Source organism: Papio anubis, chromosome 20 (assembly GCF_008728515.1).
Source record: "Papio anubis isolate 15944 chromosome 20, Panubis1.0, whole genome shotgun sequence".
Taxonomy (NCBI): Eukaryota; Metazoa; Chordata; class Mammalia; order Primates; family Cercopithecidae; genus Papio; species Papio anubis.
Genome location: NC_044995.1, coordinates 11472516 through 11499184, shown reverse-complemented (window position 1 = coordinate 11499184; position 26669 = coordinate 11472516). Strand labels below are relative to the sequence as shown.

General features: G+C 43.8%; 1 protein-coding gene across 1 annotated transcript; it reads left to right on the top strand.

The window, feature by feature from the left end:
* The first annotated feature begins 4045 nt into the window (after positions 1-4045).
* Positions 4046-6455, top strand: LOC101006776 (40S ribosomal protein S18-like). The gene is made up of 2 exons (XM_031659314.1): positions 4046-4144; positions 5908-6455. The coding sequence occupies exons 1-2, from the start codon at positions 4093-4095 to the stop codon at positions 6396-6398; spliced, it is 543 nt and encodes a 180-aa protein (XP_031515174.1). The 5' UTR covers positions 4046-4092; the 3' UTR covers positions 6399-6455.
* The last annotated feature ends 20214 nt before the right edge of the window (positions 6456-26669 follow it).

Here is a 26669-nt window from a genome sequence, read left to right as displayed (position 1 = left end):
GGTACCAGTGGCACCACCAGTGGACCCACCAACCATCCTGGTTTGCCCAGGGCTGGGGGCTCCCTGAGTCCCTGCTAAAATGGAGAGCATCTCAGGCAAACCAGCAAAGTTTGTCATTCTCAACAACCAGGAAATTTCTAGAAATGCAAAATGGCCAGGTGCAGTGACTCACGCCTGTAATCCCAGCACTTTGGGAGGCTGAGGCAGGCAGATCACTTGAGATCAGGAGTTTGAGACCAGCCTGGCCAACATGGTGAAACCCTGTCTCTACTAAAAATACAAAAATTAGCAGGGCGTGGTGGCAGGCACCTGTAATTCCAGCTACTTGGGAGGCTGAGGCAGGGGGATCACTTGAACCTGGGAGGTAGAGGCTGCAGTGAGCCAAGATCGCGCCACTGCACTCCAGGCTGGGTGACAGAGCGAGACTCTGTCTCAAAGAAAAAAAAAAAATGGAAATGCAGAATAACAGGCACCGCCCAGACCTGCTAAATCAGACCCAGAGGGGAGGTGGAATGCACATTACAGATTGAGAAGCTGAAGTGAGGGCCGCTAAGGAGAGAAGAAGCCTTTTCTGACAGTCCTGCCTCCACACCCAGCTGCGTCTGTCCAAGATGCCCCATCCTCGCCTGGGCTGAACCATTCCGCTCCCCGGTGCATCAGCCATGCCTGTGTAAATTTCTGTACTCTGATTCTTTACATTTCCTAGAGATGATAAACACCCCCCCTGACAGCGTGGCTTTCACATGCAGACTACCCAATCCAGAGCCCACACCCAGCACCCCCTCCACTGGGCTCCCACACTCAGGGCCTCTGTGTGCCTGCCCTTATCACCCAGGGCTGGGAACCAGACAACCAGGACAGTGCCTGTGTCCCAGAACTGCTAAATTACTCAGAGGAGTCGGTCCTAAGCCTGCCCACCCTGCTTCACCCATTCCCTCCCGTGGAAATAACAAAAAGGCTCCTGCCCACATTTTCCCCTCTATCCCTCTGTTTCCTGACCAGCTCCAGTACTTCCCTCTGTGGCTCCTCTGTTGATGGGTGGATGGATGGATAGTAGATAGTTGGAGGACGGTGGATGGATGGGTAGATGAGTGGATGGGTGGATAGATGCAGGATGGATGGATGGAGGATGGATAATGAATTGATGGAGGATGGATGGATAGATGGATGGATGGATGGATGGATAATGGATGGAGGATGGATGAATGGATAATGGATAGATGGCTAGTGGGTGGATGGGTGGAATGGATGAATGATGGTAGGTGGATTAATACATGACTAGTGATACCGTATCTCCACAGCAATGAACATTTCATGTGTCTTTCATGTTCACTGCCTTTGAATTTGCTAATTACCACCAGGAAGCAAAGTTGAGGTGGGGATGGTTTGAGATACTGATGGAGGGAGAGGAAGTTTTCTGAATCTTTCTGATAAACAGGTTGTCAATACTGTAGTTTTCAAGTTCATGACACATCTAGCTTTGGTCTTCCCATTAAGGCCAAATGCAATGAATTGATTTTTAAAGAATGTAGCTCAAGCTGGGCACTGTGGCTTATGCCTGTAATCCCCAAATTTGGGAGGCTGAGGCAAGAATATTGTTTGAGGCCAGCAGTCAGGATCAGCCTAGGCAATAGATTGAGACCCTGTCTCCCCGCAAAAAATGAGTCCCAGTACACAAAGGTGCAGGGTGCAGATAGAAGGGAAATATTACAGCATGTTTGTAAAACGAAGTACTTGGAAACAAGACTGTAAAGCACAAGAATAGCATATGAAAACTCAGTACTAAAATGATTAAGAGAAAATAACAAATGCCTTTCCTCTGGACAAATGCAATCAAAATTTTGGATCATTTTACATCATGGGGCCAGTGTCATGAGGGAAAACACAAGACGATAAATTGTAAAAATATATATAGTTTCAATTTCCAAGTAAAAATTGATATGCTATCTGTGCAGTGAAAATGATTAAACAGAAATGCAGTGATAAATAAACAGGGATTATGGCCAAGCTGCCTGACTTGGAACAAAACTCAGTAATATAACCAAATCATGAGGACCTTTTATCCTCTTTGACCCAGTAATTCAACTTCCAGCAGTTCTTTCTAGGGAATTAATGAGGCGCACTGAGACAGATCTAATGGAGGTTGGGCGTTTTGTCTTTCCCTGGAACAGTAACATGTTAGAAAACCATTTTCCTTTTACAGAGACGGAACAAGACTCTTACCTCTTCTTAGGAGGTCTCTACCCAGCTAAGTTGAACCCATTATGCTTTCAAAAATCCTTCCCTTTCTCAGGGAGGGAGGTCGCCCACTTAGTTCCTTAAGGCAGAAACGGTGCCTGTTTCTGTAACCATCACCAGAGAAACGAAACCAGTAGTGCTATGGGCTGAACTGCAGACTCCCCAAAGTCATATGTTGATGTCCTAACCCCCAATACCTCAGAATGTGACTGTATTTGGGGATAGGGTCTTCACAGAGGTGCCTGAGCTAAAACGAGGTCACCAGGATGGACCTTGATCTAATGAGACTAGTTTCCTCAAAAGAAGAGGAAATGTGGATACAGACATATACCGAGGAAAGCCCGTATGAGGACACAGGGAGGGCGGGTGTCTGGTCGCCACATAGAAAAGCCTCCCAGGAAACCAGCCCTGCTCACACCTGATCGCAAACTTCCAGCCTCCAGAATTGTGAAAAAACACATTTCTGTTGTTTCAGCCACTTGGTACGTGGAGCTTTGTTATGGCAGCCCTAACAGACTAAGTAGGATATAATATGCATATTTATATGTATCTTTGTGTGTGTGGGATACATGTATATATGTGTGTGGTGAGGAAATACATGCATATTTATGTGTGTATTTATGTGTGTGGGATACGTGTTACATGTGTGGGTGGAAATACATGCATATTTATATGTATATTTGTGTGTGGGATACATGTATACATGTGTGGGGAATTACATGCATACTTATATGCATATTTGTGTGCGTGGGATACATGTTATATGTGTGTGGGGAAATACATGCATATTTATATGTATATTTGTGTGTGTGGGATACATGTATACGTGTGTGGGGAATTACATGCATACTTATATGCATATTTGTGTGTGTGGGATACATGTTATGTGTGGGGGGAAATACATGCATATTTATATGTATATTTGTGTGGGGGATACATGTATATATGTGGGGGAACACATGCATATTTATATGTATATATGCGTGTGGGGGAAATACATGCATATTTATATGTGTATATGTGTGTGGGATATATGTATATACGTGTGGGGGAAATACGTGCATATTTATGTGCATATTTGTGTGTGGGATACATGTATATATGTGTGGGGGGAATTACATGCATACTTATATGTATATTTGTGTGTGGGGCATACATGTTAATGTGGGGGGGGAAATACATGCATATTTACATGTATATTTGCTTAGAGGGGATACATGTTACATGTTTGGGGTGGAAATACATGCATATTTATATGTATATTTGTGTGGGGGGATACATGTATATATGTGGGGGAATACATGCATATTTTTATATATATATTTGTGTGTGAGGGATACATGTATATATGTGTATGGGGAAATACATGCATATTTATATGTATACATATGTGTGTGGGATATATGTATATACGTGTGGGGGAAATACATGCATATTTATATGTATATTTGTGTGTGTGGGATATTGATAATAGGTCTATACACACACATGTGTATATATATCTATATATCACATATATCATATATATAATTTTTGTCTTTAAAGACGGGGGTCCCCAACCCCCAGGCCATGGACCCATACTGGTCTATGGCCTGTTAGGAACTGGGCCACACAGCAGGAGGTGAGGGTGGGTGGGTGAGCGAATGAGTGAGCAAAGCTTCATCTATATTTCCAGCCGCTCCCCACTGCCCACATCACCACCTGAGCTCCACCTCCTGTCGGATCAGCAGCCGCATTAGATTCTCATAGGAGCACGAACCCTGTTGTGAACTGTGTGTGCGAGGGATCCAGGTTGCACACTCCTTATGAGAATCTAATGCCTGAAGATCTGTCACTGACTCGCATCATTCCCAGATGGGCGCATGCAGGAAAATGAGCTCAGAGCTCCCACCAATTCTGTATTCTGGTGAGTTGTATAATTATTTCATTACATATTACAGTGTAATAATAATAGAAATAAAGTGCGTAACAAATGTAATGTGCTTGAATCATCCTAAAGTCATCTCCCCACCCTGGTCTGCGGAAGAATTGTCTTCCACAAAACCAGTACCTGGTGCCAAAAAGGTTGGGAGCCACTGTTTTAAGAGACTCATGGTAAGGCAATGGCTCACACGATTTTGAAGTCTGGGAGGTGTGGCATCCGTGGGGCTGACTGACGATGGACTGGAAACTCAGGGAGGAGTTAATGCTGCAACCTTGAGGTGGAATTTATTTTTCCTCAGGGAAAACTCCGTTTTTGCTCATAAGGCCTTCAACTGATGAGATGAGGCCCACCCACATTATCCAGGATCATCTCCTTCACCGAAAGTCAGCTATCATAGATGTTAACTGCATTTGTAAAATACCCTCACAGCCACAACTGGATGAGGGTTTGATGGAACCCGTGGGGATTAGAGCCTGGCCAGGTGGACACACGAAATGAGCCACACACCGAATCCCACCAGTGTCCAGGGCTCATCTGTTCTGCCTCCTGGACACCCCCTGAGCCAGGTCTGTCTCCGTCATTCCCACTGCCCCACCTCATCTGGGCACCCATCCTCTCTGTCCTGTGTCCCTCGAGTCTCCTCTGTGTGTGTCTCTGCCATGCACCAGCCCTGGCTTTTACCCATTGTGCAGCCAACTTGGACTATCTTAAAAGAAAAGGCATCCGTGCCCACTGCCTGGGCTAAAACATGTCAATAGATTCATGTCGCTGTCAGATAAAGATCTAGTTCCTTACTACGATCCACAGACTGTCTACGCTCCAGAATTGCTACGTGGGAAGGGTTTGGGGCACTCTGGTTGGGTAAGTGCATTAACCTGCCAGGACTGCCACAAGAGAACATCACAGACGGGGTGGCTTCAACAACAGACATCTATTTTCTTACCGTTCTGGAGGCTGGAAGTCTGAGATCAAGGTGCTGGCAGGGTTGGTTTCTCTTTAGGCCTCTTTTCTCAGTGTAGAGACGGCCATCTTCTCCCAGTGTCCTTACGTGGACATCACCTTGTATGTGCCTCTGTCCTCCTCTCCTGATCAGGGCTCTGGCCAATTTTTATTTTTTATTATTTTATTATTTTATTTTATTTTATTTTAATTTTTGAGATGGAGTCTTGCTCTGTCACCCAGGCTGGAGTGCAGTGGTGCAATTTCAGCTCACTGCAACCTCCACCTTCCGGGTTCAAGTGATTCTCCTGCCTCAGCCTCCCAAGTAGCTGGGATTACAGGTGCCCACTATCACGCCTGGCTAAATTTTGTGTTCTTTTAAATAGAGAGAGGGTTTCACCATGGTGGCCAGGCTGGTCTCGAATTCCTGACGTCAGGTGATCTGCCCGCCTTGGCCTCCCAAAGTGCTGGGATTACAGGCGTGAGCCACCGCACCCGGCTGCTCCAGCCACATCGAATCAGGAGACACGGATAATACTAATGATCTTGTTCTAACTGGATCACCTCTGTAAAGACCCCATCTTCAAATATGCTCCCATTCTGAGGTGCTGGAAGGTAGGGCTCCGGCGTGAGTTCAGGGGCACACATTTCAGCCCATAACAGGAAGCAATGTGGTCTTTGCTGTGGGGTCGTGTTGACATAATTCTTATGGGAAAAGGCAGACGAACCCTGTGAAGACAGCGATGTGTGTGAACTTCATTCAGACTAAGAGGAAGTGTTAAAAGTCCATTCTTGCGCTTCCACAGGAGGCCTACACGCCGCCGCTTGTGCTGCCGCCATGTCTCTAGTGATCCCTGAAAAGTTCCAAAATATTTTGCGAGTACTCAACACCAACATCGATGGGCGGCGGAAAACAGCCTTTGCCATCACTGCCATTAAGGGTGTGGGTGGAAGATATGCCCATGCGGTGTTGAGGAAAGCAGACGTTGACCTCACCAAGAGGGCGGGAGAACTCACTGAGGAGGAGGTGGAACGTGTGATCACGCTTACGCAGAATCCACGCCAGTACAAGATCCCAGACTGGTTCTTGAACAGACAGAAGGACGTAAAGGATGGAAAATATAGCCAGGTCCTAGCCAATGGTCTGGACAACAAGCTCCGTGAAGACCTGGAGCGACTGAAGAAGATTCGGGGCCATAGAGGGCTGCGCCACTTCTGGGGCCTTCGTGTCCGAGGCCAGCACACCGAGACCGTTGGCCGCCGTGGCCTCACCGTGGGTGTGTCCAAGAAGAAGTAAGTCTGTAAGCCTTGTCTGTTAATAAATAGTTTACATACCTAAAAAAAAAAAAAAAAAGAGTCCATTCTTACTGATTTTGGTAATTCACGGAATCCAACAAGTGATGGAAATTTAGTTGCATGAGCATATCCAGGGGTGGGGGGAGTTATGGCTGAGCATCAGTGATGCCTGGAATATTATGAAGCAGAAAGATTTTCACATCCACCCCCCAAACAACAACAACAACAACAACTGTCCCAAAATGATGATTGACAGGACCAGGGGATATAATCTGCAAAATGACAACCAGATACAATATTTGTTTGTTTGTTTTATTATTTTATATGTATTTTTAGAGACAGTGTCTCCCCCTGTTACCCAGTTTGGAGTGAGATATCTCAGCTCACTGCAGCCTTGACCTGCCAGGCTCAAGTGATCCTCTGGCCTCAGCTTCCAGAGTCCCTGGGACCACAGTGGTGTGCCACCATGCCCTGATAATTTTTGTATTTTTTTGTAGCGATGAGGTCTTTCTAAGTTGCCCAGGGCTCAAGCGATCCAACCACCTCGGCCCCCAAAAGTGCTGGGACTACAGGCATGAGCCATGGCGCCTGTCCCAGAATAAAATACTTCCATGGCTTAGAAACAGAGGTCTCCAGAACTTTGGCCAGGCTGTGCTGTTTATGAGAAAATCATTCCCTTGCTGAAGGCAACATGTGTACTGCTGGGATTCCAGCTGGGCATTTGGCTTAGGAACCAAGGGGACGTTCCACGGTGGGTCCTTGACCTGACGTCTTATCTGGCAGCTGACATTGTAACTGCTTCTTCTCAGGGACCGTGGCTATTCAGTTAGAAATGTCATTCCCTTCTGACCCCGTTTTCTATTTGGATTTGGTCCAAATTCCTCATGCAGCACCGGGAGCTGAAAGCCTCCACATAGGTCTCGGAGCTTCCATTTGGGGATGATGAGGGGACAGTGTTTGGGCCAGGAAGGGGCTAATGGCCTCATCTTCTTCTTCAGCACAAGGCAGTATGTGCTGGGGGTTGGGGGGCAAGTGGGGATGGTAAACGGGCACAGAAAAATAGTTAAAGGGTGAATAAGACCTAGTATCTGATAGCACAACTGGGTGACTACAGTCAATAATAATTTATTTGTACATTTAAAAATAACTAAAAAGAGGCCAGGCACGGTGGTTCACGCCTGTAATCCCAACACTTTGGGAGGCCGAGGTGGGCAGATCATGAGGTCAAGAGATTGCGACCATCCCAGCTAACACGGTGAAACCCTGTCTCTACTAAAAATACAAAAATTAGCCAGGTGTGGTGCTGGGTGCCTGTAGTCCCAGCTACTCGGGAGGCTGAGGCAGGAGAATGATGTGAACCTGGGAGGTGGAGGTTGCAGTGAGCCGAGATCGCGCTGCTGCACTCCAGCCTGGCAACAGAGCAAGGCTTCAGGGGGAAAAAAAAAAAACCACGAGAGAGAGAGAGAGAGAGAGAGAGAGAGAGGAAGTCAATTCAAGGAAAGATGACGGATTCTTCATCTCATTTGTAATCCAAAAATTGGACATGTCAACAGGGAGACCATTTTCCTTCTATCCAATTGGCAAGAACGAAACAAAAAGTACAAGACGTTATTTTCTGTGTGTGCCAGTCTACGTTTTGTTTTTTAAATCTTTTTATTTGAGTAGCTTTATAAGTACCAGTGATTTTTGATGACATGGATGAATTGGATAGTGGTGGTGTCTGGGCTTTCAGTGCACCCATCACCCAAGTAATGTACATTGTACCCAATATGTAGTTTTTGTATCCCTCCCTTTCTCCCTTCCTGCCGCCTTTCCGAGTCTCCACTGTCCATTATACCACTCTGTCTGCCTCTGTGTACCCATAGCTTAGCTCCCACTTATAAGTGAGAACATGTGGTATTTGGTTTTCCATTGCTGAGTTACTTCACTTAGAATAAGAGCCTTTAGCGGTGGGCTCACGCCTGTAATCCCAGCACAGCGGGAGGCCAAGGCAAGTGGATCACATGAGGTCAAGAGTTCGAGACTAACCTGGACAACATGGTGAAACCCTATCTCTACTAAAATTACAAAAAATTAGCTGGGCGTGGTGGTGCACGCCTGTAGTCCCAGCTACTCGGGAGGCTGAGGCAAGAGAATCAATTGAACCGGGGAGGTGGAGGTTGTAGTGAGCTGAGATCATGCCACTGCACTCCAGCCTGGGTGACAGAGCAAGACCCTGTCTCAGGGGGAAAAAAAAGAATAAGGGCTTTCAGTTCCATCCAAATTGTTGCAAAAGACATGATTTCATTCTTTTTCAATGGCTGAGCAGTGTTCCATGCTGTATATGTACCATATTTTCTTTATCCACTCATCTGTTGGATGGGCACTTAGGTTGATATCATATCTCTGCAATTGTGAATTAGCTGTAATAAACATATGAATGCAGGTGTCTCTTTTATATGAGAGACACCTTTGGGTACATACCCGGTCGTGGGCTTGCTGGAAGGGATGGCAGATCTGCTTTTAGTTACTTGAGAAACCTCCATGGTGTTTTCCACAGAGGTTGTACTAATTGACATTCCCATCATCAGTGTATAGAGATCCTTTTTCACCACATCCACATGGACGTCTATTGTTTTTGTGAAAACAGTGCAGCACTTTAGGTTTGCAAATACCTGGGAGAAATCTTAAAATGTTGCTAGAAAGGGATGTTGATAGCTGTATAATACTGTAACTGTCCCCTGCCCCTCAAATTGGAAACAGTTTAAATAGCCACCAACAGGAAAATAGATAAACTGATATATCCATATTATGGAATACCACTGAGCAGTAAAAGGAACAGAGTATAATTATTTAATAATTAATATTAATCAGTAAAATCTTAATACATGTAACAACATGGATGTATCTCAAAACATTAGGAGAAAAAAGTTGAACAAAAGATTGCATCATTCCATTTACATGAAATTCTAGGAAGTCACAAAACAATAGAGACTGGAAGTAGATTGGAATGGTGTGGTGCTGGGATGGAGGGAGGGGAGGACTCTAAGGCAAATTAGCACAGAAAAACCTGCTGCGGTTTGGGTCTGTGTCCACCCCACTCCCTACATCTCATGTCAAATTGTAATCCTTACTGTTGGAGGTGGGGACTGGTGGGAGGTGATTGGATCATGGCCGTGGAATGTCCCCCTTGCTGTTCTCATAATAATGAATGAGTTCTCACGAGATCTGGTTGTTTAAAAGTGTGTAGCACCTCCCCCCCTCTCTTCCTCCTGTCCTGGCCACGTAAAACATGCCTGGTCCCCCTTTGTCTTCCGCCATGATTTTAAGTTTCCTGAGGTCTCCCCAGCCCTGCTCCCTGTACAACCGGTGGAACTGTGAGTCAATTAAACCTCTTTTCTTTATAAATTACCCAGTCTCAGGTAGTTCTTTATACCAATGTGAGAATAGACTAATACAATAACTTTTTGTTTTTTAATTTATATATATATATATACATATATATATTATACTTTTTTTTTGAGACAGGGTCTTGCTCTGTAGCCTAGACTGGAGTGCAGTGGCATGATCATAGCTCACTGAAGCCTTGACCTCCCAGGCTTAAGTGATCCTTCCATCTCAGCCTCCCAAGTAGCTGAAATTACAGGCAGGTGTCACCCCACCCAGCTAATTTTTTTTTTTTTTTTTGGTAAAGACAAGGTCTCGCTTTGTGCCAAGGCTGGTCTTGATCTCCTAGCCTCAAACAATCCTCCCACCTCAGACTTCCAAAGCATTGCGATTACAGGTGTGAGCCACCTTGCCTGGCCGAGAAACTTTTTAGACTAATTAAATGTTCTGTATATTGATTGTGGTGGTGGCTTCATGAGTGTATACAACCACCAAAATGCATCAAACTGTATATTTAAAATAGGTAAATCATATTATATGTAAATTATAACTCAATAAATCTAGGGAGTTTTTACAAAATTTCAACCTCGCAGATTTCAGGCCCACCAGAAGATTATTGTTCTAGCACAGAATGCCGAGGCGTGGTGGGAGTGGAGGAGACAATCATTTAGTCCTTCTACAGACATTTATTAGTTGCCTGCTGTATGCCAGGCTGGGATCTTGCATCCACCCACACACAACGGACTCCAGAGACTGGAAAACAGTCTCTGCAGCCTTGGTTTCCATGGCAACCGCTGGAGGCTGCATCTGTCCTTCACAGAAAATCAGTGCTCCTGAGGCAGCAAGGGGGGGGCTCAAGCCTGCAGTTTTCTCCATCCGTGCTTAGATCATGGGTCCTGTGTATCTTAAAATATGTTCTTGGATGAGGTCCTCAGAGAGGGGAGCACAGCAGGGCATGTGAGCCGCTGCCTTTTGTTTGCGTTGGAATTCTTAGTTGCATCAAGAGAAACTAGCGGTGGCTGGCAACCACAAGAAGTATTGCTGAAAGGGTGCTGGGTAGATCTCAGGCTCTCAGAGAAAGCTGCAGACCGAGGCCTGGGGGCTCTTCTGTCATATCAGGTCTCCAGGCTGAGCTTTCGGGACTCCGTGTTAGCTCTTGGCTTTTCTTTATCCCCACTGACGTCTCCCCCAGTCCCCTGGCCACACTCACCAACTCACTTCTCCATGATTTTCTCCCCCTCCACCAACAGCCCAGACCTCCCTCCTGAGCATTCCAAATCATTTCCCAACTACAGCCATTAATGGGTCTCACATCATTTCCAACAATGAGAAACCAAGTGCATCAGCGCATCAGATCAAATCCTTCTCCAGAGTCTACCTTCAGCCATTCCACTCACCCCACATAACTCCCCAACCCTTCCCATCTTCTGTCATTACCCTGGCCCAACCTCATTGCATACTGCGACCCCTTTGAGGTCTCAAAAGAGGTCATGTGTGGAAATAAATTATTGGAGCTTCCATTTTCATTTATTTTTTATCTTATCCTCTGAAAAATTTTCCCTGTTTTATTTTGCCCCTAACATTTTTCTGTGTATATAATTTATAAATAAATTAATGAAAGTACATTGGAAGAATTAACTAATTCTATCTAGATTTAGTGAGTGACCAGCTAGGTCTCCTGGCATCTCCCTGCCTTTCCCTTTCCCTTCTTCTGCCTCCTTCCCTGTAGCCAGAGTGATCTTATATTGCACCCTTAATTAGAAACCATTCTGGGATGGATTGATTCCGGCACTTCAGCCTCTGTTAACTTCAAAGTTGACCTGATCAGATACTGCAAATGTTGTCCGTTAGCAAGTCCTGTCAAGGCTCTCTCCAAAGTCCTGTCAAGGCTCTCTCCAGCTACCGACTAAATTCTCTTGTATCTTTTTTTTTTTTTTTCTGATTTCACTGTACCCACATAAACTCAGTATCCAAACTATCATGGGTAGACCAGCTGTTTTGAAAATGGCTGGTTGTAGGGTGACCAAGGAGCAAAGGTTCTCAATGGATACTATGGCAATAAGATACACGAATGCCCAATAAGCACATGAAAAGATATTCACTATCATTAGCCACCAAGGAAATGCGAATCAAAACCACAATGAGATGTCACTTTACACCCATTATGATGGCTATAGTCAAAAACCATAGACTATAACAAGTGTTGGTGAGGACAGAGAAATTGGAATCCTCATAAATGCTGGTGGGGATGTAAACTGGTCCAGCTGTTTTGGAAAGCAGTTCCTCAGAAGGTTAAATATAGCATTATCCTGAGGCCCAATAATTCTACTCCTAGATAGATACCCCAAAGAAATGAAAACATACATCCACACAAACCAAAACTTCTATACAAATGTTCATAGCAGCATTAGTCATAATAGCCAAAAAGTGAAAACAGCCCAAATGTCTATCAACTTACAAATGCATAAATAAAATGTGGAACATCCATACAATGAAATATTATTTGGCCATAAACAAGAATTAAGTACTGATTCATGTTACAGCATGGATGAGCTCAAAAACATTAAGCTAAGTGAAAAAACCTTACCCAAAAGTCATGTATCATATGATTCAAAATAGAAAAATCTATAGATACACGATGTGCTGTATCTATAAAAATAAAATAAAATAATAAAATTAAAATCTACAGATTCATGTACTGCCTGGGGCTGGGGAACATTGGGAGAAAATGCCCTTATGGCTAAGGGCATGGGATTTTTTTGATAGGGGGTGATCTAGATATTCTAAAATCCTAAATGTTCTAAATCTGATTATGGTGATGATTTCACAACTCTGTGACTACACTAAAACCCGTTGAATTATAAATTCTTTAAATGGATGAATTGTAGAGTATGTGACTATTTCAACAAAGCTGTTATTAAATTTTAAGTGAATTATCATTTGTTTAGTTTTGCTCTGAATGTATAACAGAATTTTGTCCAGTGGAAGTAGGCTGGCATTACGCATCACACACAGCCACCAGCTTCATGCCAGGTCCCTTAACAGACCCTCATGATGGGAACCCAGAAAATGAGGGGGCAGGATGTTCACCCCAGGAAATGAGAGGGAGGAAAAAGAAACTGACGAATGATGGAAATCAGGGACACGATCTGCAAAACAGATGGCTAGTATTTAATATTTTTATGGTTTGGAAACAGAGGTCTCCAGAACACTGGGTGGGTTGTGCTCTTTCCGAGAAAGCCAGTGTCTTCCTGAGTTGGATGGCAACATATATATTGCTTGGATTCCAGTACAGAATTTAGCTCGTTAATCAGGGAAAAATTCCATGGTGGGTTGTTGAACCGAGGTTTTATCTGGCAACTGGGCGAGATGTTGACATTCAAACTATTTCTCAAAGACCAAGAGTCTCCAGTTAGAAAGATTTCTACCATCTGAACTTCTCTTTATTTGAGCCCAAATTCTTCCTGCAGTAACCAAGGTCTTCTTGAAGGACTTTAATCTGAGAGATTATGATGTGAACCATTTTTATCATTTTAAGTTTTCTATTAGTTATATGTATATATATATATATATTTTTGTTTTTGTTGTTGTTGTTTGTTTGTTTTGGTTTTTTGAGACGGAGTCTTGCTCTGTTGCCCAGGCTGGAGTGCAGTTGTGTGATTTTGCCTCACTGCAATATCCCCCCTTGGGTTCAAGTGATTCTCCTGCCTCAGCCTCCCGAGTAGCTGGGATTACAGGCGTGCGCTGCAACGCCTGGCTAATTTTTATATTTTTAGTAGAGACAGGGTTTCACCACGTTGGCCAGAATTGTCTTGATCTCCTGACCTCGTGATCCACCCACCTCGGCCTCCCAAAGGGCTGGGATTACAGGCGTGAGCCACCGTGCCCAGGCAGATATTTCTATTTTTTGGAAGTCATTATTACAATTCACTATTTTTATTTTCTATCAGCTTTTAAAAGAAATAGATGGGATTCATTTTAATAATATATTTTGTTTAACCCCATGTTTCAAAAACATTATCATTTCAACATGTAATCAATAGAAAAATTGTAATAATATATTTTACATTCTTTTTTAATACTAAGTCTTTGAAATCCACTATGTGGCATGGCTTAATTCACAGAAGCCGCATATTAAGTGCTTAACCGTCACTTGTGGTTTGTGGCTGCTCTGTGGGACATTCCAGTCCTAGAGTGCCGTCTGAGTAGGGAGGGCAGTGCTTGGGGCAAGGAAGTGGGCTCATGGCCTCCATTCTGCAGTCATGGCAAGAAAACCGAAGAGAATACTTTTGAAGCTATAGGGTGAAGAAAGATGTACTAAACATGACACAAAAGTTAACGAATGTAAAATAATAAATCTATACTTCACAAAAATTGAAAATGTGTGTGTTGTGTGTAGGGAAAACGTCCACCATAAACAAGACTTAAATGGCAAGCCCAGGTCAAATATGTAAAAATAGAGATGATGATCCAGAACTTTATATCACTAATATAAACATATGAGATACATAGAAATTATATACATAAATAAATGTACAGAAAGTCAGGAAAAGTTGAACACCAAGACAGAAACATGGGCAAAGAATACGAGTAGAATATTTACCAGAGAGTATTTATAGGTGCGATAAACATAAAAGAGATATTTCACCCTACTACTACTTTTTTTTTTTTTAGACTGAGTCTCCCTCTTCGCCCAGGCTGGAGTGTGCAGTGGCGTGATCACAGCCCCACTGCAGCTTTGACCTCCTGTGGTCCAGCAATTCTCCCACCTCAGCCTCCCAAGTAGCAGGGACTACAGGCACGTGCCACCACCCCCCAGTAAAATACAAAAAAAAATACATATTTTTGTAGAGAGGGACTTCACCATGTTGCCCAGGCTAATCTCAAACTCCTGGGCTCAAGTGATCTGCCCGCCTTGGCCTCCCAAAGTGCTGAGATTACAGGCGTGAGCCTACCCTGCTTCTCATTCCAAAACAGACACTCAAAGTAAAAAGAAGTCATTTCAGACGAATGAAATTGAAAACAAGAAAAATATCAGAGTAAGGAAGGTTGTAGGAAAATGCACATTCTCAAAGGCTAGTGACCAAACTTTGGGGATAGGTGCCAAAATTTAAAAAGTGTGTGTGCTTTGACTTAGCCAGTCTACTGCTGGGAATCTGCTGTCTGCAGACATTCGCAAACATTCAGGAAGGAGAGGAGTTAGCACATCTTTGTCCACATTAGCAAGAAATTAGCAACAAGTGTATACAATGAGTATCCTTTTATCCTGTAATCTTGATGCACAAACCGAATTCTTCCCAAAACAAACATTTTTGGAGGAACATTTAATGTCATGATAACATAGTCTGTGAGAAAGACAGGCTAAATACATGTCTATCCACTTCAATGCCAATTTGGAACATAAAGTAATTCATTCATTCACTCATGTATATTTGAGACAGACAAATAGAGAACTTTGTATGCATCAGACTTGGTGTGAGGTGCCAGGGAGATGGCAGAAAGCAAAAGTAAAGCAGGTCCTTGCTTACAGAGCTGCCAAGAGAAAACAAGGAAAATGCCTCTTTAGAAAGACGTTCTGCACTATTTGAAAACAAATATGGTGGCTCACGCCTGTAATCCCTGCACTTTAGGAGGCTGAGGCTGGTAGATCCCTTGAGGTCAAGAGTTCGAGACCAACCTGGCCAACAGGGTGAAACCCATCTCTACTAAAAATACAAAAAATTAGCTGGGCGTGGTGGTGCACGCCTGTAAGCTCAGCTACTTGGGAGGCTGAGGCAGCAGAATTGCTTGAACCTGGGAGGTGAAGGTTGCAGTGAGCTGAGACTGAGCCACTGCACTCCAACCTGGGCAACAGAGAGAGACTCCACCTCAAAAAAAAAAAAAAAAAAAAAAAAAGAATTGTGCTTTCTCCGTGGCTCATGGCTCCACTCCTACCTGTATCACCTGAAGAAATTCTCCATCATGTGGGCAAGGGAACATACACAAGGTTGTCCATTGCAACCTTCGACCAATCAGTAAGTATTGATAGGGTGAGCGTGACATGTGAGGCACTGTCTGAGACATTCAGAGTGACTCTGATCCCCAAAATAAAAAATCAGGTTGGGGAGCATCCAGAACGCCCCTGAAAAGGAGATGGAGCAAATGAAGGATGATTGCTATAGATGGAATGTTTGCGTCCCCACCTCCCCCACAATTTATATGTTAAATATCAATTTAACATATACCAGTGAGGTAGTATTAGGAAGTGGGACCTTTGGGAGCGGATTAGATGATGAGGGTGGAGGCTCACCATGGGATTATTGCCCTAGACAAGAGGCCCTAGAACTCACAAGGTCTACTGTACAACATGGTGACTATAGTTCGTGACAATGTAAAAATTGCTAAAAAAGTAGATTTTAAGTGTTCTCACCATAAAAAAGTATGGGAGGTAGAAAGGCATGTATCAATTAGCTCAACGTAACCATTCCACAATGTATACATATTTCAAAAACATCATGTCGTCACCATAAACGTACACCATTTTACTTGTCAATTTAAAATCTAATTGATTAATTTTTAGCAAGACCCCAGAGAGCTCTCTCGAGAAGACAGTGGGAAGTGGTGCTCAGGCTGGAGTGCAGTGGCCGGATCTCAGCTCACTGCAAGCTCTGCCTCCCGGGTTCACGCCATTCTCCTGCCTCAGCCTCCCCAGTAGCTGGGACTACAGGCGCCCGCCACATCGCCCGGCTAGTTTTTTGTATTTTTTAGTAGAGACGGGGTTTCACCGTGTTAACCAGGATGGTCTCGATCTCCTGACCTCGTGATCCGCCCGTCTTGGCCTCCCAAAGTGCTGGGATTACAGGCTTGGGCCACCATGCCCGGCCAACTGCACACTTTTAAGTAGCTAAGGTGGTAGATACTGTGTTATGTGTATGTCATCATAATGTTTTTCAAACCTGGAAGTCAAAACCAAAATGAAAAGTCATTGCTGTGACAAATTCAGACCCCTTCGGATGAAGCCAGTGGGAAGGGAGGCAGACACAGTCTTTCTGGTAAGTATTTGAGTCACAGGTATCAAAGTACCAAGTGTAGAGACACACCCTTTGACTCTGCGACCCTGTTTCTGGGCATCTGGTCAACATGAAAATCAGGAAGATTTGCCTGTCTACATGGCAGCCATCACGACACTATGAGTGACAGCAAGATGTTGGAGGCCGATGGGTACAATCTACGTACAAGACGTCATCTGCAGTATAATGCAGCATCTTATACTCAGGAGGAGGTGGTTCCTTTTAAAAAAAATTAAAGGTGTTTTAATGCCTGTTCAAAGCATTGTAATGAACTCCTAGCCTAATTCAATATTGAAAATTATATCTATAAACCTTTCAGCCGGGCGTGGTGGCTCACGCCTGCAATCCCAGCACGTTAGGAGGCTGAGGCTGGTGGATCACCTGAGGTCAGGAGTTCGAGACCAGCCTGGCCAAAATAGTGAAACCCCATCTCTACTAAAAATACAAAAATTAGCCGGGCGTGGTGGCACGTGCCTGCAATCCCAGTTACTCGGGAGGCTGAGGCAGAAGACTCACTTGAACCTGGGAGGTGGAGGTTGTCGTGAGCCGAGATCACGCCACTGCACTCCAGCCTGGCTGACAGAGGCTGACAGAGTGAGACTCCGTCTCAAACAAAAAACAAAAAGCAAAAACAAAAAAATCTTTCAACTAAGATACTTAATGAACTGTTTAAAAAACAAATCATCTAAGAAGAAAAGCTAGAAAATGATGGTTTATGGATAATGATCCCAGTTTGACCAAAAGTCATTAATTCATTCATGTATTCAGTTATGCAAACTCTAGAAGAGTGCCACCCAACAGAAATAAAATTTCAGCCACAAATGTGAACCACGTAAGTAAATCTCAGTTTTCTAGCAACCACTGTTTAAAAAAATATAAGATAGGTGAAACTAATCAATATAAAAATTATTAGCAATATTTCAATAAAAAAATGTTATTTTGTACCAAGTCCTCAAAATCCACTGTGTACTTTGCCATGACAGCATGTCTCTGTGGGGACTGGCCACATTTCAAATGGTCAGTCTCCACCCGTGGCCAGTGGCTGCCATGTTGGGCAGCCCAGGTCTGGAGCGTGCTGAGATGTTTTTGCAAACACCTTTAGAGCCTGGAAAATTCCAGATTCTGCGGCCCTTTCTCCATGGAAACGCTGGCTACAGTTTCCATGGAGACAGCCTCTTCAATGGCAGAGGGCAAGAGCTCTTGAGGGATGAACAGAGCAGAGTAACTAACAACAAAGTACTCTGTCTGGAGGATGGGATGGGCTGGGGGAAGGACCCAGTAGATGGCCACCCCATCAACACTTCATGCACAGCATTGATGTGTGAAAAATTGAATTATCAGAGAGGGTCCTTGCAAATGAAGAGACAATGGGCTTCCTTGAGTCTTAGCGCACCTTACTGGAAATCGGCAATTCCCTGCAAGCTCCCGTGCTCGGAGCGTCATCCATCCATCCCAGCATCCACACATCCTTGCATTTTGTTCATGCGATTAAAATGGACTGAGCTCCGTCATTCGCCAGACTCAGTACCAGGAGCTGGAGCTACAGAAGCCATGCAAACCAGGCACAGCTTCCGCCCTGGCAGAGGAAGGGGGAGCCATGATTGCACTCGGAAAAATTTAACTTTATTCATTATTTGTTGAAGTATTTGTTGAACCTCTATCACGTGCCAGACACCATGCTAGAGATTGGGGATTGGCCAAAACCCACAAAAGAAGTCTTCCACCTCTCAGAGCTTGTGTTCTAGCAGGGGAGGCGGGCTGTAAACAGAAAAGGATGTTGGGGTGGTGAGTCCTGAAATGAAAACTACATCAGGGTTGTCAGGGAGAGAATGAAATGAGAGGCCATGCTTTAGACGAAGCCAGGGAAGATCTTTCTAGGATGATATGACTCAGGAAAGGTCGGAATGAAGGGAGGGAGGGAGGCTCCAGAAATTCTTTACCTACCTACCTACTGTACTAACCCTACATCAATACACAAAGGTGTGTATCAAGTAGGAATAAGTCCTGCAGCTCAGGGCACCAGAAGTATGAGAGCCATGGGAGAGAAACAAGGTTTGAGATGCACAAAGCCAGAGCTAGCTTGTGCAAAAATGTTCGGAAGATCAGAAGTTTAAAATTCATAAGCAGAGGATTTGGTAACCACTAATGCTTAGTCAAGATGCACGTTCTCCCTCTGTTAGCAACGAACTCACTGCTTTGGTGTTTGTGATGATAACATCCCAGGAAAACTATAATCTCGAGTTTAGCTGCATCCCTGTTTCACTTGAGGCCAACTTGGTGGAGTTCTACAAAGACTGACACCTGTTGATGAAGATGTCACAAGGTGGCCGGTCCTGAGGGAGTCTGGTGCTTCCAGGCAAAATGTCACATAAAAATTTCCCTCTGATGCTGAAGAGTGGAACAAGAAGCAGATGCTCCAATGACTAAATTCCTGTACACATTCGTTCAACCCATCAATTCATCAATCATGATCGCAAAAGTGTACTCCGATCACACAATTTTTCAGCACCACCCAACACAATGTCACGGCAATTTCAAAAAGCATTTGTGTATGATCTAATTTCAGATATTTGTTTTCTGGGTCTTTTTTTTTTTTTTTCAAAATTATGAATCACATCAGAATTCAAATGTGTCAAAAAGGAAGTATCCTAGGAAGCTAAATTTCAGTCTGAAAGAAGAATGGTAGGAGCTTCAAAATATAGAAATAATCAAAATTGCTGTCGAACAAAGTCATGATAAGAAAAACAATTATGACCATCAAAAAAATTAAGATATAGAAAATGAAAACAGCTGCAGAAGACTTTTTTTTTTTTAATTATAAGAACCAAGACTCAGCTGGGCACGGTGGCTCACACCTGTAATCCCAGCACTTTGGGAGGCCGAGGTGGGCGGATCATGAGGTCAAGAGTTCGAGACCAGCCTGGCCAACACGGTGAAACCCCGTCTCTACCAAAAATACAAAAATTAGCTGGCCATGGTGGCACACACCTGTTATCCTAGCTACTTGGCAGGCTGAAGCAGGAGAATTGCTTGAGCCCGGAAGGCAGAGGTTGCAGTGAACCAGGATTGTGCCACTGCATTCCAGCCTGGCTGACAGAATGAGACTCTGTCTCCAAAAAAAAAAAAAAAAAAAGAACCAAGACTTCTCCAAATAAGAAATTACAAGCAGAAAGAAAATAGAAATAAAAAAGCAACTAAAAACACATTTTGTAGGTCACCAAATCACATACAAAGTCATCAGCATTAAATTCATTTTAACAGATTTGTTGATTTTGATAAGAAACATGAGGTTTCATTGTGGTCTGCTGAGCTGGGCAATATTTCACTCAGCACTAAAAAAACTAGTATTGTTTTCTTTTCCAAAGTGTAATCTCAATAATATTTACAGAAAAAAAAAACCCGCTGAATATGCAATGACAATAAATAATCTATTATGAGATCCAGGTTAATCTTTGTCAACCCTAAAGCTTGGCATATCATTGTTTTGTTTGTAAATGCTTTTCAACCAGAATGACATTACTTGCATCAGACAAGTTTTTAAACTGAATAAATATATTAAGGGCCCTCCCACGTGATGAAGGCTTTAGAGAGCACAGAAGGCTATGTTTACTCAGATGATACATTATTCAAATAAAAATGTGCTAGACCAGACAAAAGAGAATATTTATTCTACAAATAAAAATTTCATGGGGGACATTATACTCATCAAGTGCACGTTGAAAAGAAAATGTCAGAATGAGAAAAACAAATATCCTTTATTTAAACAACATTGTTTATAAAGAATGAATTAAAAGCTGAAGGAAATATTTACAAAACTCAGTGGCAAATCAATCCAAGCCAGGTGCCAAATGTGGCACGAGCATTCGAGAGTTTGCACTAAATTTGCCAGTCACTGGTTGGATGCTGACTTACTTGGGTTTGTTATTATGGAAAAATCTACAAGAGATTAAAAAAAAAAAACAAAACTCTTCTGCCTGTTGAAAACCATCTATCTGAGATGTCAGTCAACAGAGTCAAACCCCAGAATACTGGGCAACTGTAACCCACCCTAAACATTCATGGTCAGGGTTTGACGATGCAGCTGTCCTTAAATCTGAGGCAAAAAGCCACAACTCATGTTAGAATCGTCGACACATCTTTGAGAATTCTCTATGACACTCATTCCCTTAATTTCAGCAGAGAAAAAGCTGCCTCCACAGTATCTAAGAGTGTTGACTGCCTTTGTGTACTGCAACAGATGTTTTCAGTTCATCTCATGGATGCAGTTCTTTTTTTTTTCTTTTTTTTTTTTTTTCCCAACATTTAAAACAATTCTTGGGCCGGGCATGGTGGCTCACACTTGCGATCCCAGTACTTTGGGAGGCCGAGGTGGGTGGATCATGTGAGGTCAGGAGTTCGAGACCAGCCAGGTCAACATGGCAAAACCCCATCTCTACTGAAAATACAAAAATTAGCTGGGTGTGGTGGTGAATGCCAGTAATCCCAGCTACTTGGGAGGCCAAGGCAGGAGAATCACTTGAACCCGGGAGACAGAGACAGCAGCAAACCAAGATCATGCCACTGGACTCCAGCCTGGCCAGGCGATGGAGTGAGACTCCGTCAAAAAAAAAAAAAAAAATTGTGGTAAAATACACATAACCTAAAATTTACCATCACAACTACTTTTAAATATGTAGCTCAATAGGCCGGGCGCGGTGGCTCAAGCCTGTAATCCCAGCACTTTGGGAGGCCGAGATGGGCGGATCACGAGGTCAGGAGATCGAGACCATCCTGGCTAACAAAGTGAAACCCCGTCTCTACTAAAAAATACAAAAAACTAGCCGGGCGAGGTGGCGGGCGCCTGTAGTCCCAGCTACTCGGGAGGCTGAGCCAGGAGAATGGCGTAAACCCGGGAGGCGGAGCTTGCAGTGAGCTGAGATCTGGCCACTGCACTCCAGCCTGGGCGACAAAGCAAGACTCCATCTCAAAAAAAAAAAAAAAAAAAAATATGTAGCTCAATAGTGTTGAGGACATTCACAATGTTGTGCAACCATCACCACCATTCAGCTTCAGAAGTCTTTTCTAGCAAAACTGAAATGTTGTATCCATTAAACTACAACTCCCTGTTTTCCCTCCTCCCATCCCCGGGCAACCAGCATTCCACTCTCTGTCTTTATGAATTTGACTACTCTAGGTGCCTCCTGTATGTGGAATCATACAGTATTTGTCTTTTTGTCACTGATTTGTTTCACATAGCATAATGTCCTCAAGGTTCATCCACATTGTAGCATGTGTCAGAATTTTCCTTTTGAAGGCTGAATAATATTCTATTGTATGGCTATACCGCATCTTTGTTTATCCATCGATCCATGAGTGGACACTGGGTTGCTTTTACCATTTGGCTATTGTGAATATTGCTGTCGTGAATGCAGGTGTGCAAATCTCCCTTCAAAACTCGGCTTACAATTCTTTTGGGTGTATCCCCAGCAATGGCATTGTTGGATTATACGGTCATTTTATTTTTAGTTGTTTTTGATGAAGTCTCGCTCTGTCACCCAGGCTGGAGTGCAGTGGTGCAATCTCGGCTCACTGCAACCTCCGTCTCCCAGGTTCAAGCAATTCTCCTGCCTCAGCCTCCCATGTAGCTGGGACTACAGGCGCCCAACACCACGCCCTGTGTGTTTTTAATAGAGATGGGGTATCACCATGTTGGCCAGGGTGGTTTTGAACTCCTGACCTCAAGTGATCCACCCACCTCAGCCTCCCAAAATGCTGAGGTTACAGGTGTGAGCCACTGCGCCCAGCCTAGCCGTAGGTTTTTCTGTTCTCCATTTAGGGGATGGAGACGAGGACTCCTCCCAGGGGACAGGTGGAGTCCGGTGAGTGGTTAGAAAGCTGCCTGGGTACTTTGTCCTTCTTCCTCCCTAAGAGTTGCTTCCTGGGGACTCTGCCCTTCCCGTTAAAGGAATCCGAGAGGAAAGGAAAGGAGAGATGCCCTGCCTAGGCCCGGTCAGCCTTTCTTTCCTTTTGGAATTGTGTTTTTCCTCCATTGGAGGTCAGCACCCTTCACTCATCCTCTTTCTAGAAAATCTTTGTCCATCCACATCCACAGGGTCTCTTTTCCCAGAGATAGGACTACCACCCATGCTTAAGAGTTGTTCCTCATTTGCTCTTGCATAAAACATGAAACCTGGCTGGGCACAGTGGCTCACACCTGTAATCCCAGCACGTTGGAAGGCCGAGGCAGGTGAATCGCTTGAGGTCAGGAGTTTGAGATCAGCCTGGCCAACATGGTGAAACCCTGTCTCTACTAAAAATACGAAAAGTAGCCAGATGTGGTGGCGTGCACCTGTAATCCCAGCTACTCAGGTGGCTGAGGCAGGAGAATCACTTGAACCAGGAGGTGGAGGTTGCAGTGGGCCAAGATTGTGCCACTGCACTCCCGCCTGGATGACAGTGCTTAGACTCTGTCTCGAAAAAAAAACAAACAAAAAAATACATGGAACCCATGCTAGATTCCCCTCCACAGCCCTGCAGCCAGTCAATTTTCCAAGCCTTGTCCGTTCAGCCTCAGAAATCGGTTTTTCATCAGCCTGCCCTGTTGATCTCCTGTTCAAGTTACCACGAAAACAACTCTGACTACTCTTCCTCCCTGAAGGAAAATACAGGTCAAGGAGTCAAGCCACCCGCTGCTGACTCTTGCGGCCATTCCTGTTGCCCTTAGGATAAATTCCACTGTTCTCACAGGACGCTGCCGGTGATGATGACCCAAGAGAGTGCCAGCTATGTAGGAAGTGAGCTCTGTGGAATTTTCCTCGAAGCTGGGTCAACACAAGTTTCTGAATCATTAGGCTTTTCTGAATCATTATGCAGAGCAATTTTGCCAGGTGTGAGCAAAGGTTCCTGTAAAGAGGCACGTAGTAAGTATCAGTCTTTGTGGGCCATACGGCACCTGACTCAATTACTCAGTGCTGCTCTTTCGTGTGAAGGCAGCCGTATGCAATATACAATGAATGAACGGGGCTGTGTTCCAATAAAACTTTATTCGTGGATGCAATATAGAATGAACGAACGGGGTTGTGTTCCAATAAAACTTTATTCGTGGATGCATCTCTCCCTCTCCCTGACTGCCCCACCTCATCCCTGTCTCCATCATCTCTCTCCTGGGTCCTGCAACCATCTATCTCTGCATTGGGCTCCTCCTTCATCGTTCTTGGTCTTCACTTAATTTTTCTCACGGGAGTCTGAGTAGATTTATCAAAGGAAACTCTGGCTACATCCCATCCTTGCTTAGAACATCGGCGTGGGTTCCTGTTACTCTTTAGATGCACCGCCAGTACTTTCCGAGCATCTGCGAGCAGGTGGACTCCGGAATTTCCACGTAGAAGGGACTTGGGAATGAAGGTCTGGTCTGAGGCCGGGAGCTAGGGGACTTGCCTTGCAGCTGTGTTTGCATAATGATGTTCACCATTACACAACATAGCTGTTGGGAAAAGCACACAGATTCTCTGAATGCATGTATTTAGAGATTTATAAAGCTAGGGGCAGGGGAATAAGGGTGAAAATGTACTCACTGTTTGAGTTATTATTTCAACATTTATGTAATGTAATTCAACAAACCTGTCTGCAAGTAGGTGTCAATGTGTGCCAACATCTAAAACCTTCCTACATAAAGAAAACGGTGGGCTGGGGCCATGAAAGACAGTTGGAACACTCAACTCATCTAAAAAAGAGGACAGAAGAGTTTTGCCCCAGAACACCAGAGAAAATCCAGTTATGGCCGTGACCCAGGAACACCATCTATAAACAGAGAGCTACGAGGAAGTCCTTTTTATGGTTTAGAAATGGTTGTCTCCCAAATACTGGCTATGTTGTGCTGTTTCTGGGAAAACTGTTCCCTTCCTGAGTTGGATGTCAATGTATATGGAGCTTGGACTCAAGCCGGGCATTCGTAGGTTATTAATCAGGGGAAAATTCCACGGTGGGTAGTTGCCCTGGGGTTTTGTTTGGCAACTGGACCAAGCCAAACATCCTAACAGCTAGTTTTCAGAGATCGTTTGCTTTTTCTCAGAAATAATCAGCTCCGGTAGAACCCTCTGTTGTGTTCGGTTTTGGTCCAGATCTTGGTTTTAGCAGCTGAAATTGGTTGCTGATGGACACCGAGGATGCGTTAGAGTTGAGGACAGAAGGAAGTACTCAGAGCACGTAGAGGACTTTTTTGCTCACCTCACCATAAGATAACATAGGTGGATATTTCTATAATCATACGGTGGGAAATTTTCCATTAAAATTAACAAGCCAGTGGATATAAAAGAAAATACTGAATCCATCTCCATAAATACTAAAAAGTTAGGTTACAGGGGAAACCCCATCGTGAATAAGACTTGATGGACAGCTGAGTAAAAATACAAAATATATATTCAAAGAAAGTCAGGCACTACACAAAGAGTGTCAATAGGTCACAAAGGAAAATATAAAAGAACTTCAAAATAGAAATGCAGACAAAGAATGTGTACATGAACAGGCGCACACACACACAAAATGAAAGAAACTAAAAGAAAATAAAATACAAATGTTGAAAAAAAAATGCACCATAATGTTTGAGCTCCAAAAGCTAGATATAGGCCAGGTGCAGTGACTCACGCCTCTAATCCCAGCACTTTGGGAGGCCAAGGTGGGTGAATCACTTGAGGTCAGGAGTTCGAGACCAGCCTGGCCAACACAGTGAAACCCCACCTCTACTAAAACTACAAAAATTAGCTGGGCGTGGTGGTATGCACCTGTAATCCAGCTACTTGGGAGATGGAGGCAAGAGAATCACTTGAACCCAGGAGGCGGAGGTTGCAGTGAGCCGAGATTGTGCCACTGCACTCCAGCCTGGGTGACAGAGTAAGACTCTGTCTCAAAAAAAAAAAAAAAAAAAACCAACCAAACAACAAAATAACAACAACAAAAACAAAAGCTTGGTATAACAACCAAAATGTGATGAAATCTATTTCCACAAGACTCAGATGAAAAATCTGATGATGAAATATCCAGGGTGGTTGAAGAGGTGAAGAAACAGACACTTCCGTGAGTTAACAGCGGGTGTGTGGTGACGCAGCCTTTCCAGAGAACTAGGAAGGCTTCAGAGCTAAAGGCACAGCAGAATTAAACACATACGAGCCCACTTCTGGTCTACATAAATACATACAAAATCACACACATCTGTAGAGCACCGTTGCAATGTGAATTAAGAAAATGTGAAAAAAAATATATATACAATGCCTGCACAAGAACAGTAATGGCCAAGATGGGATAGCATTTTACTGTTAAAAAAAAGTAAGTGTCTTCCTTTACAAATGAATTTGGTTTTCAAAGAACATTTAAAATCATGATCTATTTAATGGGAGAAGAATAAGAATATAAGCCTTGATATAGACCAGAGTGCCTCAGCCTGTGCATTGTGGACACCGAGGGGCAGATCATTCTTTGCTGGGGGGGCCACCCTGTGCATTGCAGAATGTTCTGCCGCATCTCTGGTCTCTACCCACCAGATGCTGACAGCAGTCCTCTTCCCAGCTGTGACAATCACAAATTTCTGTAGACATGGCCCAATGTCCCACGGGGAGACAAAACCTTCCATGGTTAAAGACCTCAAAAACATATTCTAATCCCAATGTTGAGTCAAAATAATACACTCATCCATTCCTTTATACATACTCTAGAGATGTCCAATAGAAATGCAATGCAAGCTACATATGTAACTTTAAATTTTCTAGTAGTCACATTTAAAAATGCAAAAAAGGGGGAAGATAATTTTAACGATCTATTCCATTTAACCCAATATATGCAAAATATATGGCATTGGCCACATTTTGAGGGTTCAATAGCTGCAT

Excerpts from the sequence above, each read along its gene's own strand:
- LOC101006776 (XM_031659314.1), top strand. The coding sequence starts at position 4,093 with ATGGGCGCATGCAGGAAAATGAGCTCAGAGCTCCCACCAATTCTGTAT. Across the intron at positions 4,145-5,907 it reads CCCACCAATTCTGTATTCTG|GAGGCCTACACGCCGCCGCT; the intron begins GTGAGTTGTATA and ends GCGCTTCCACAG.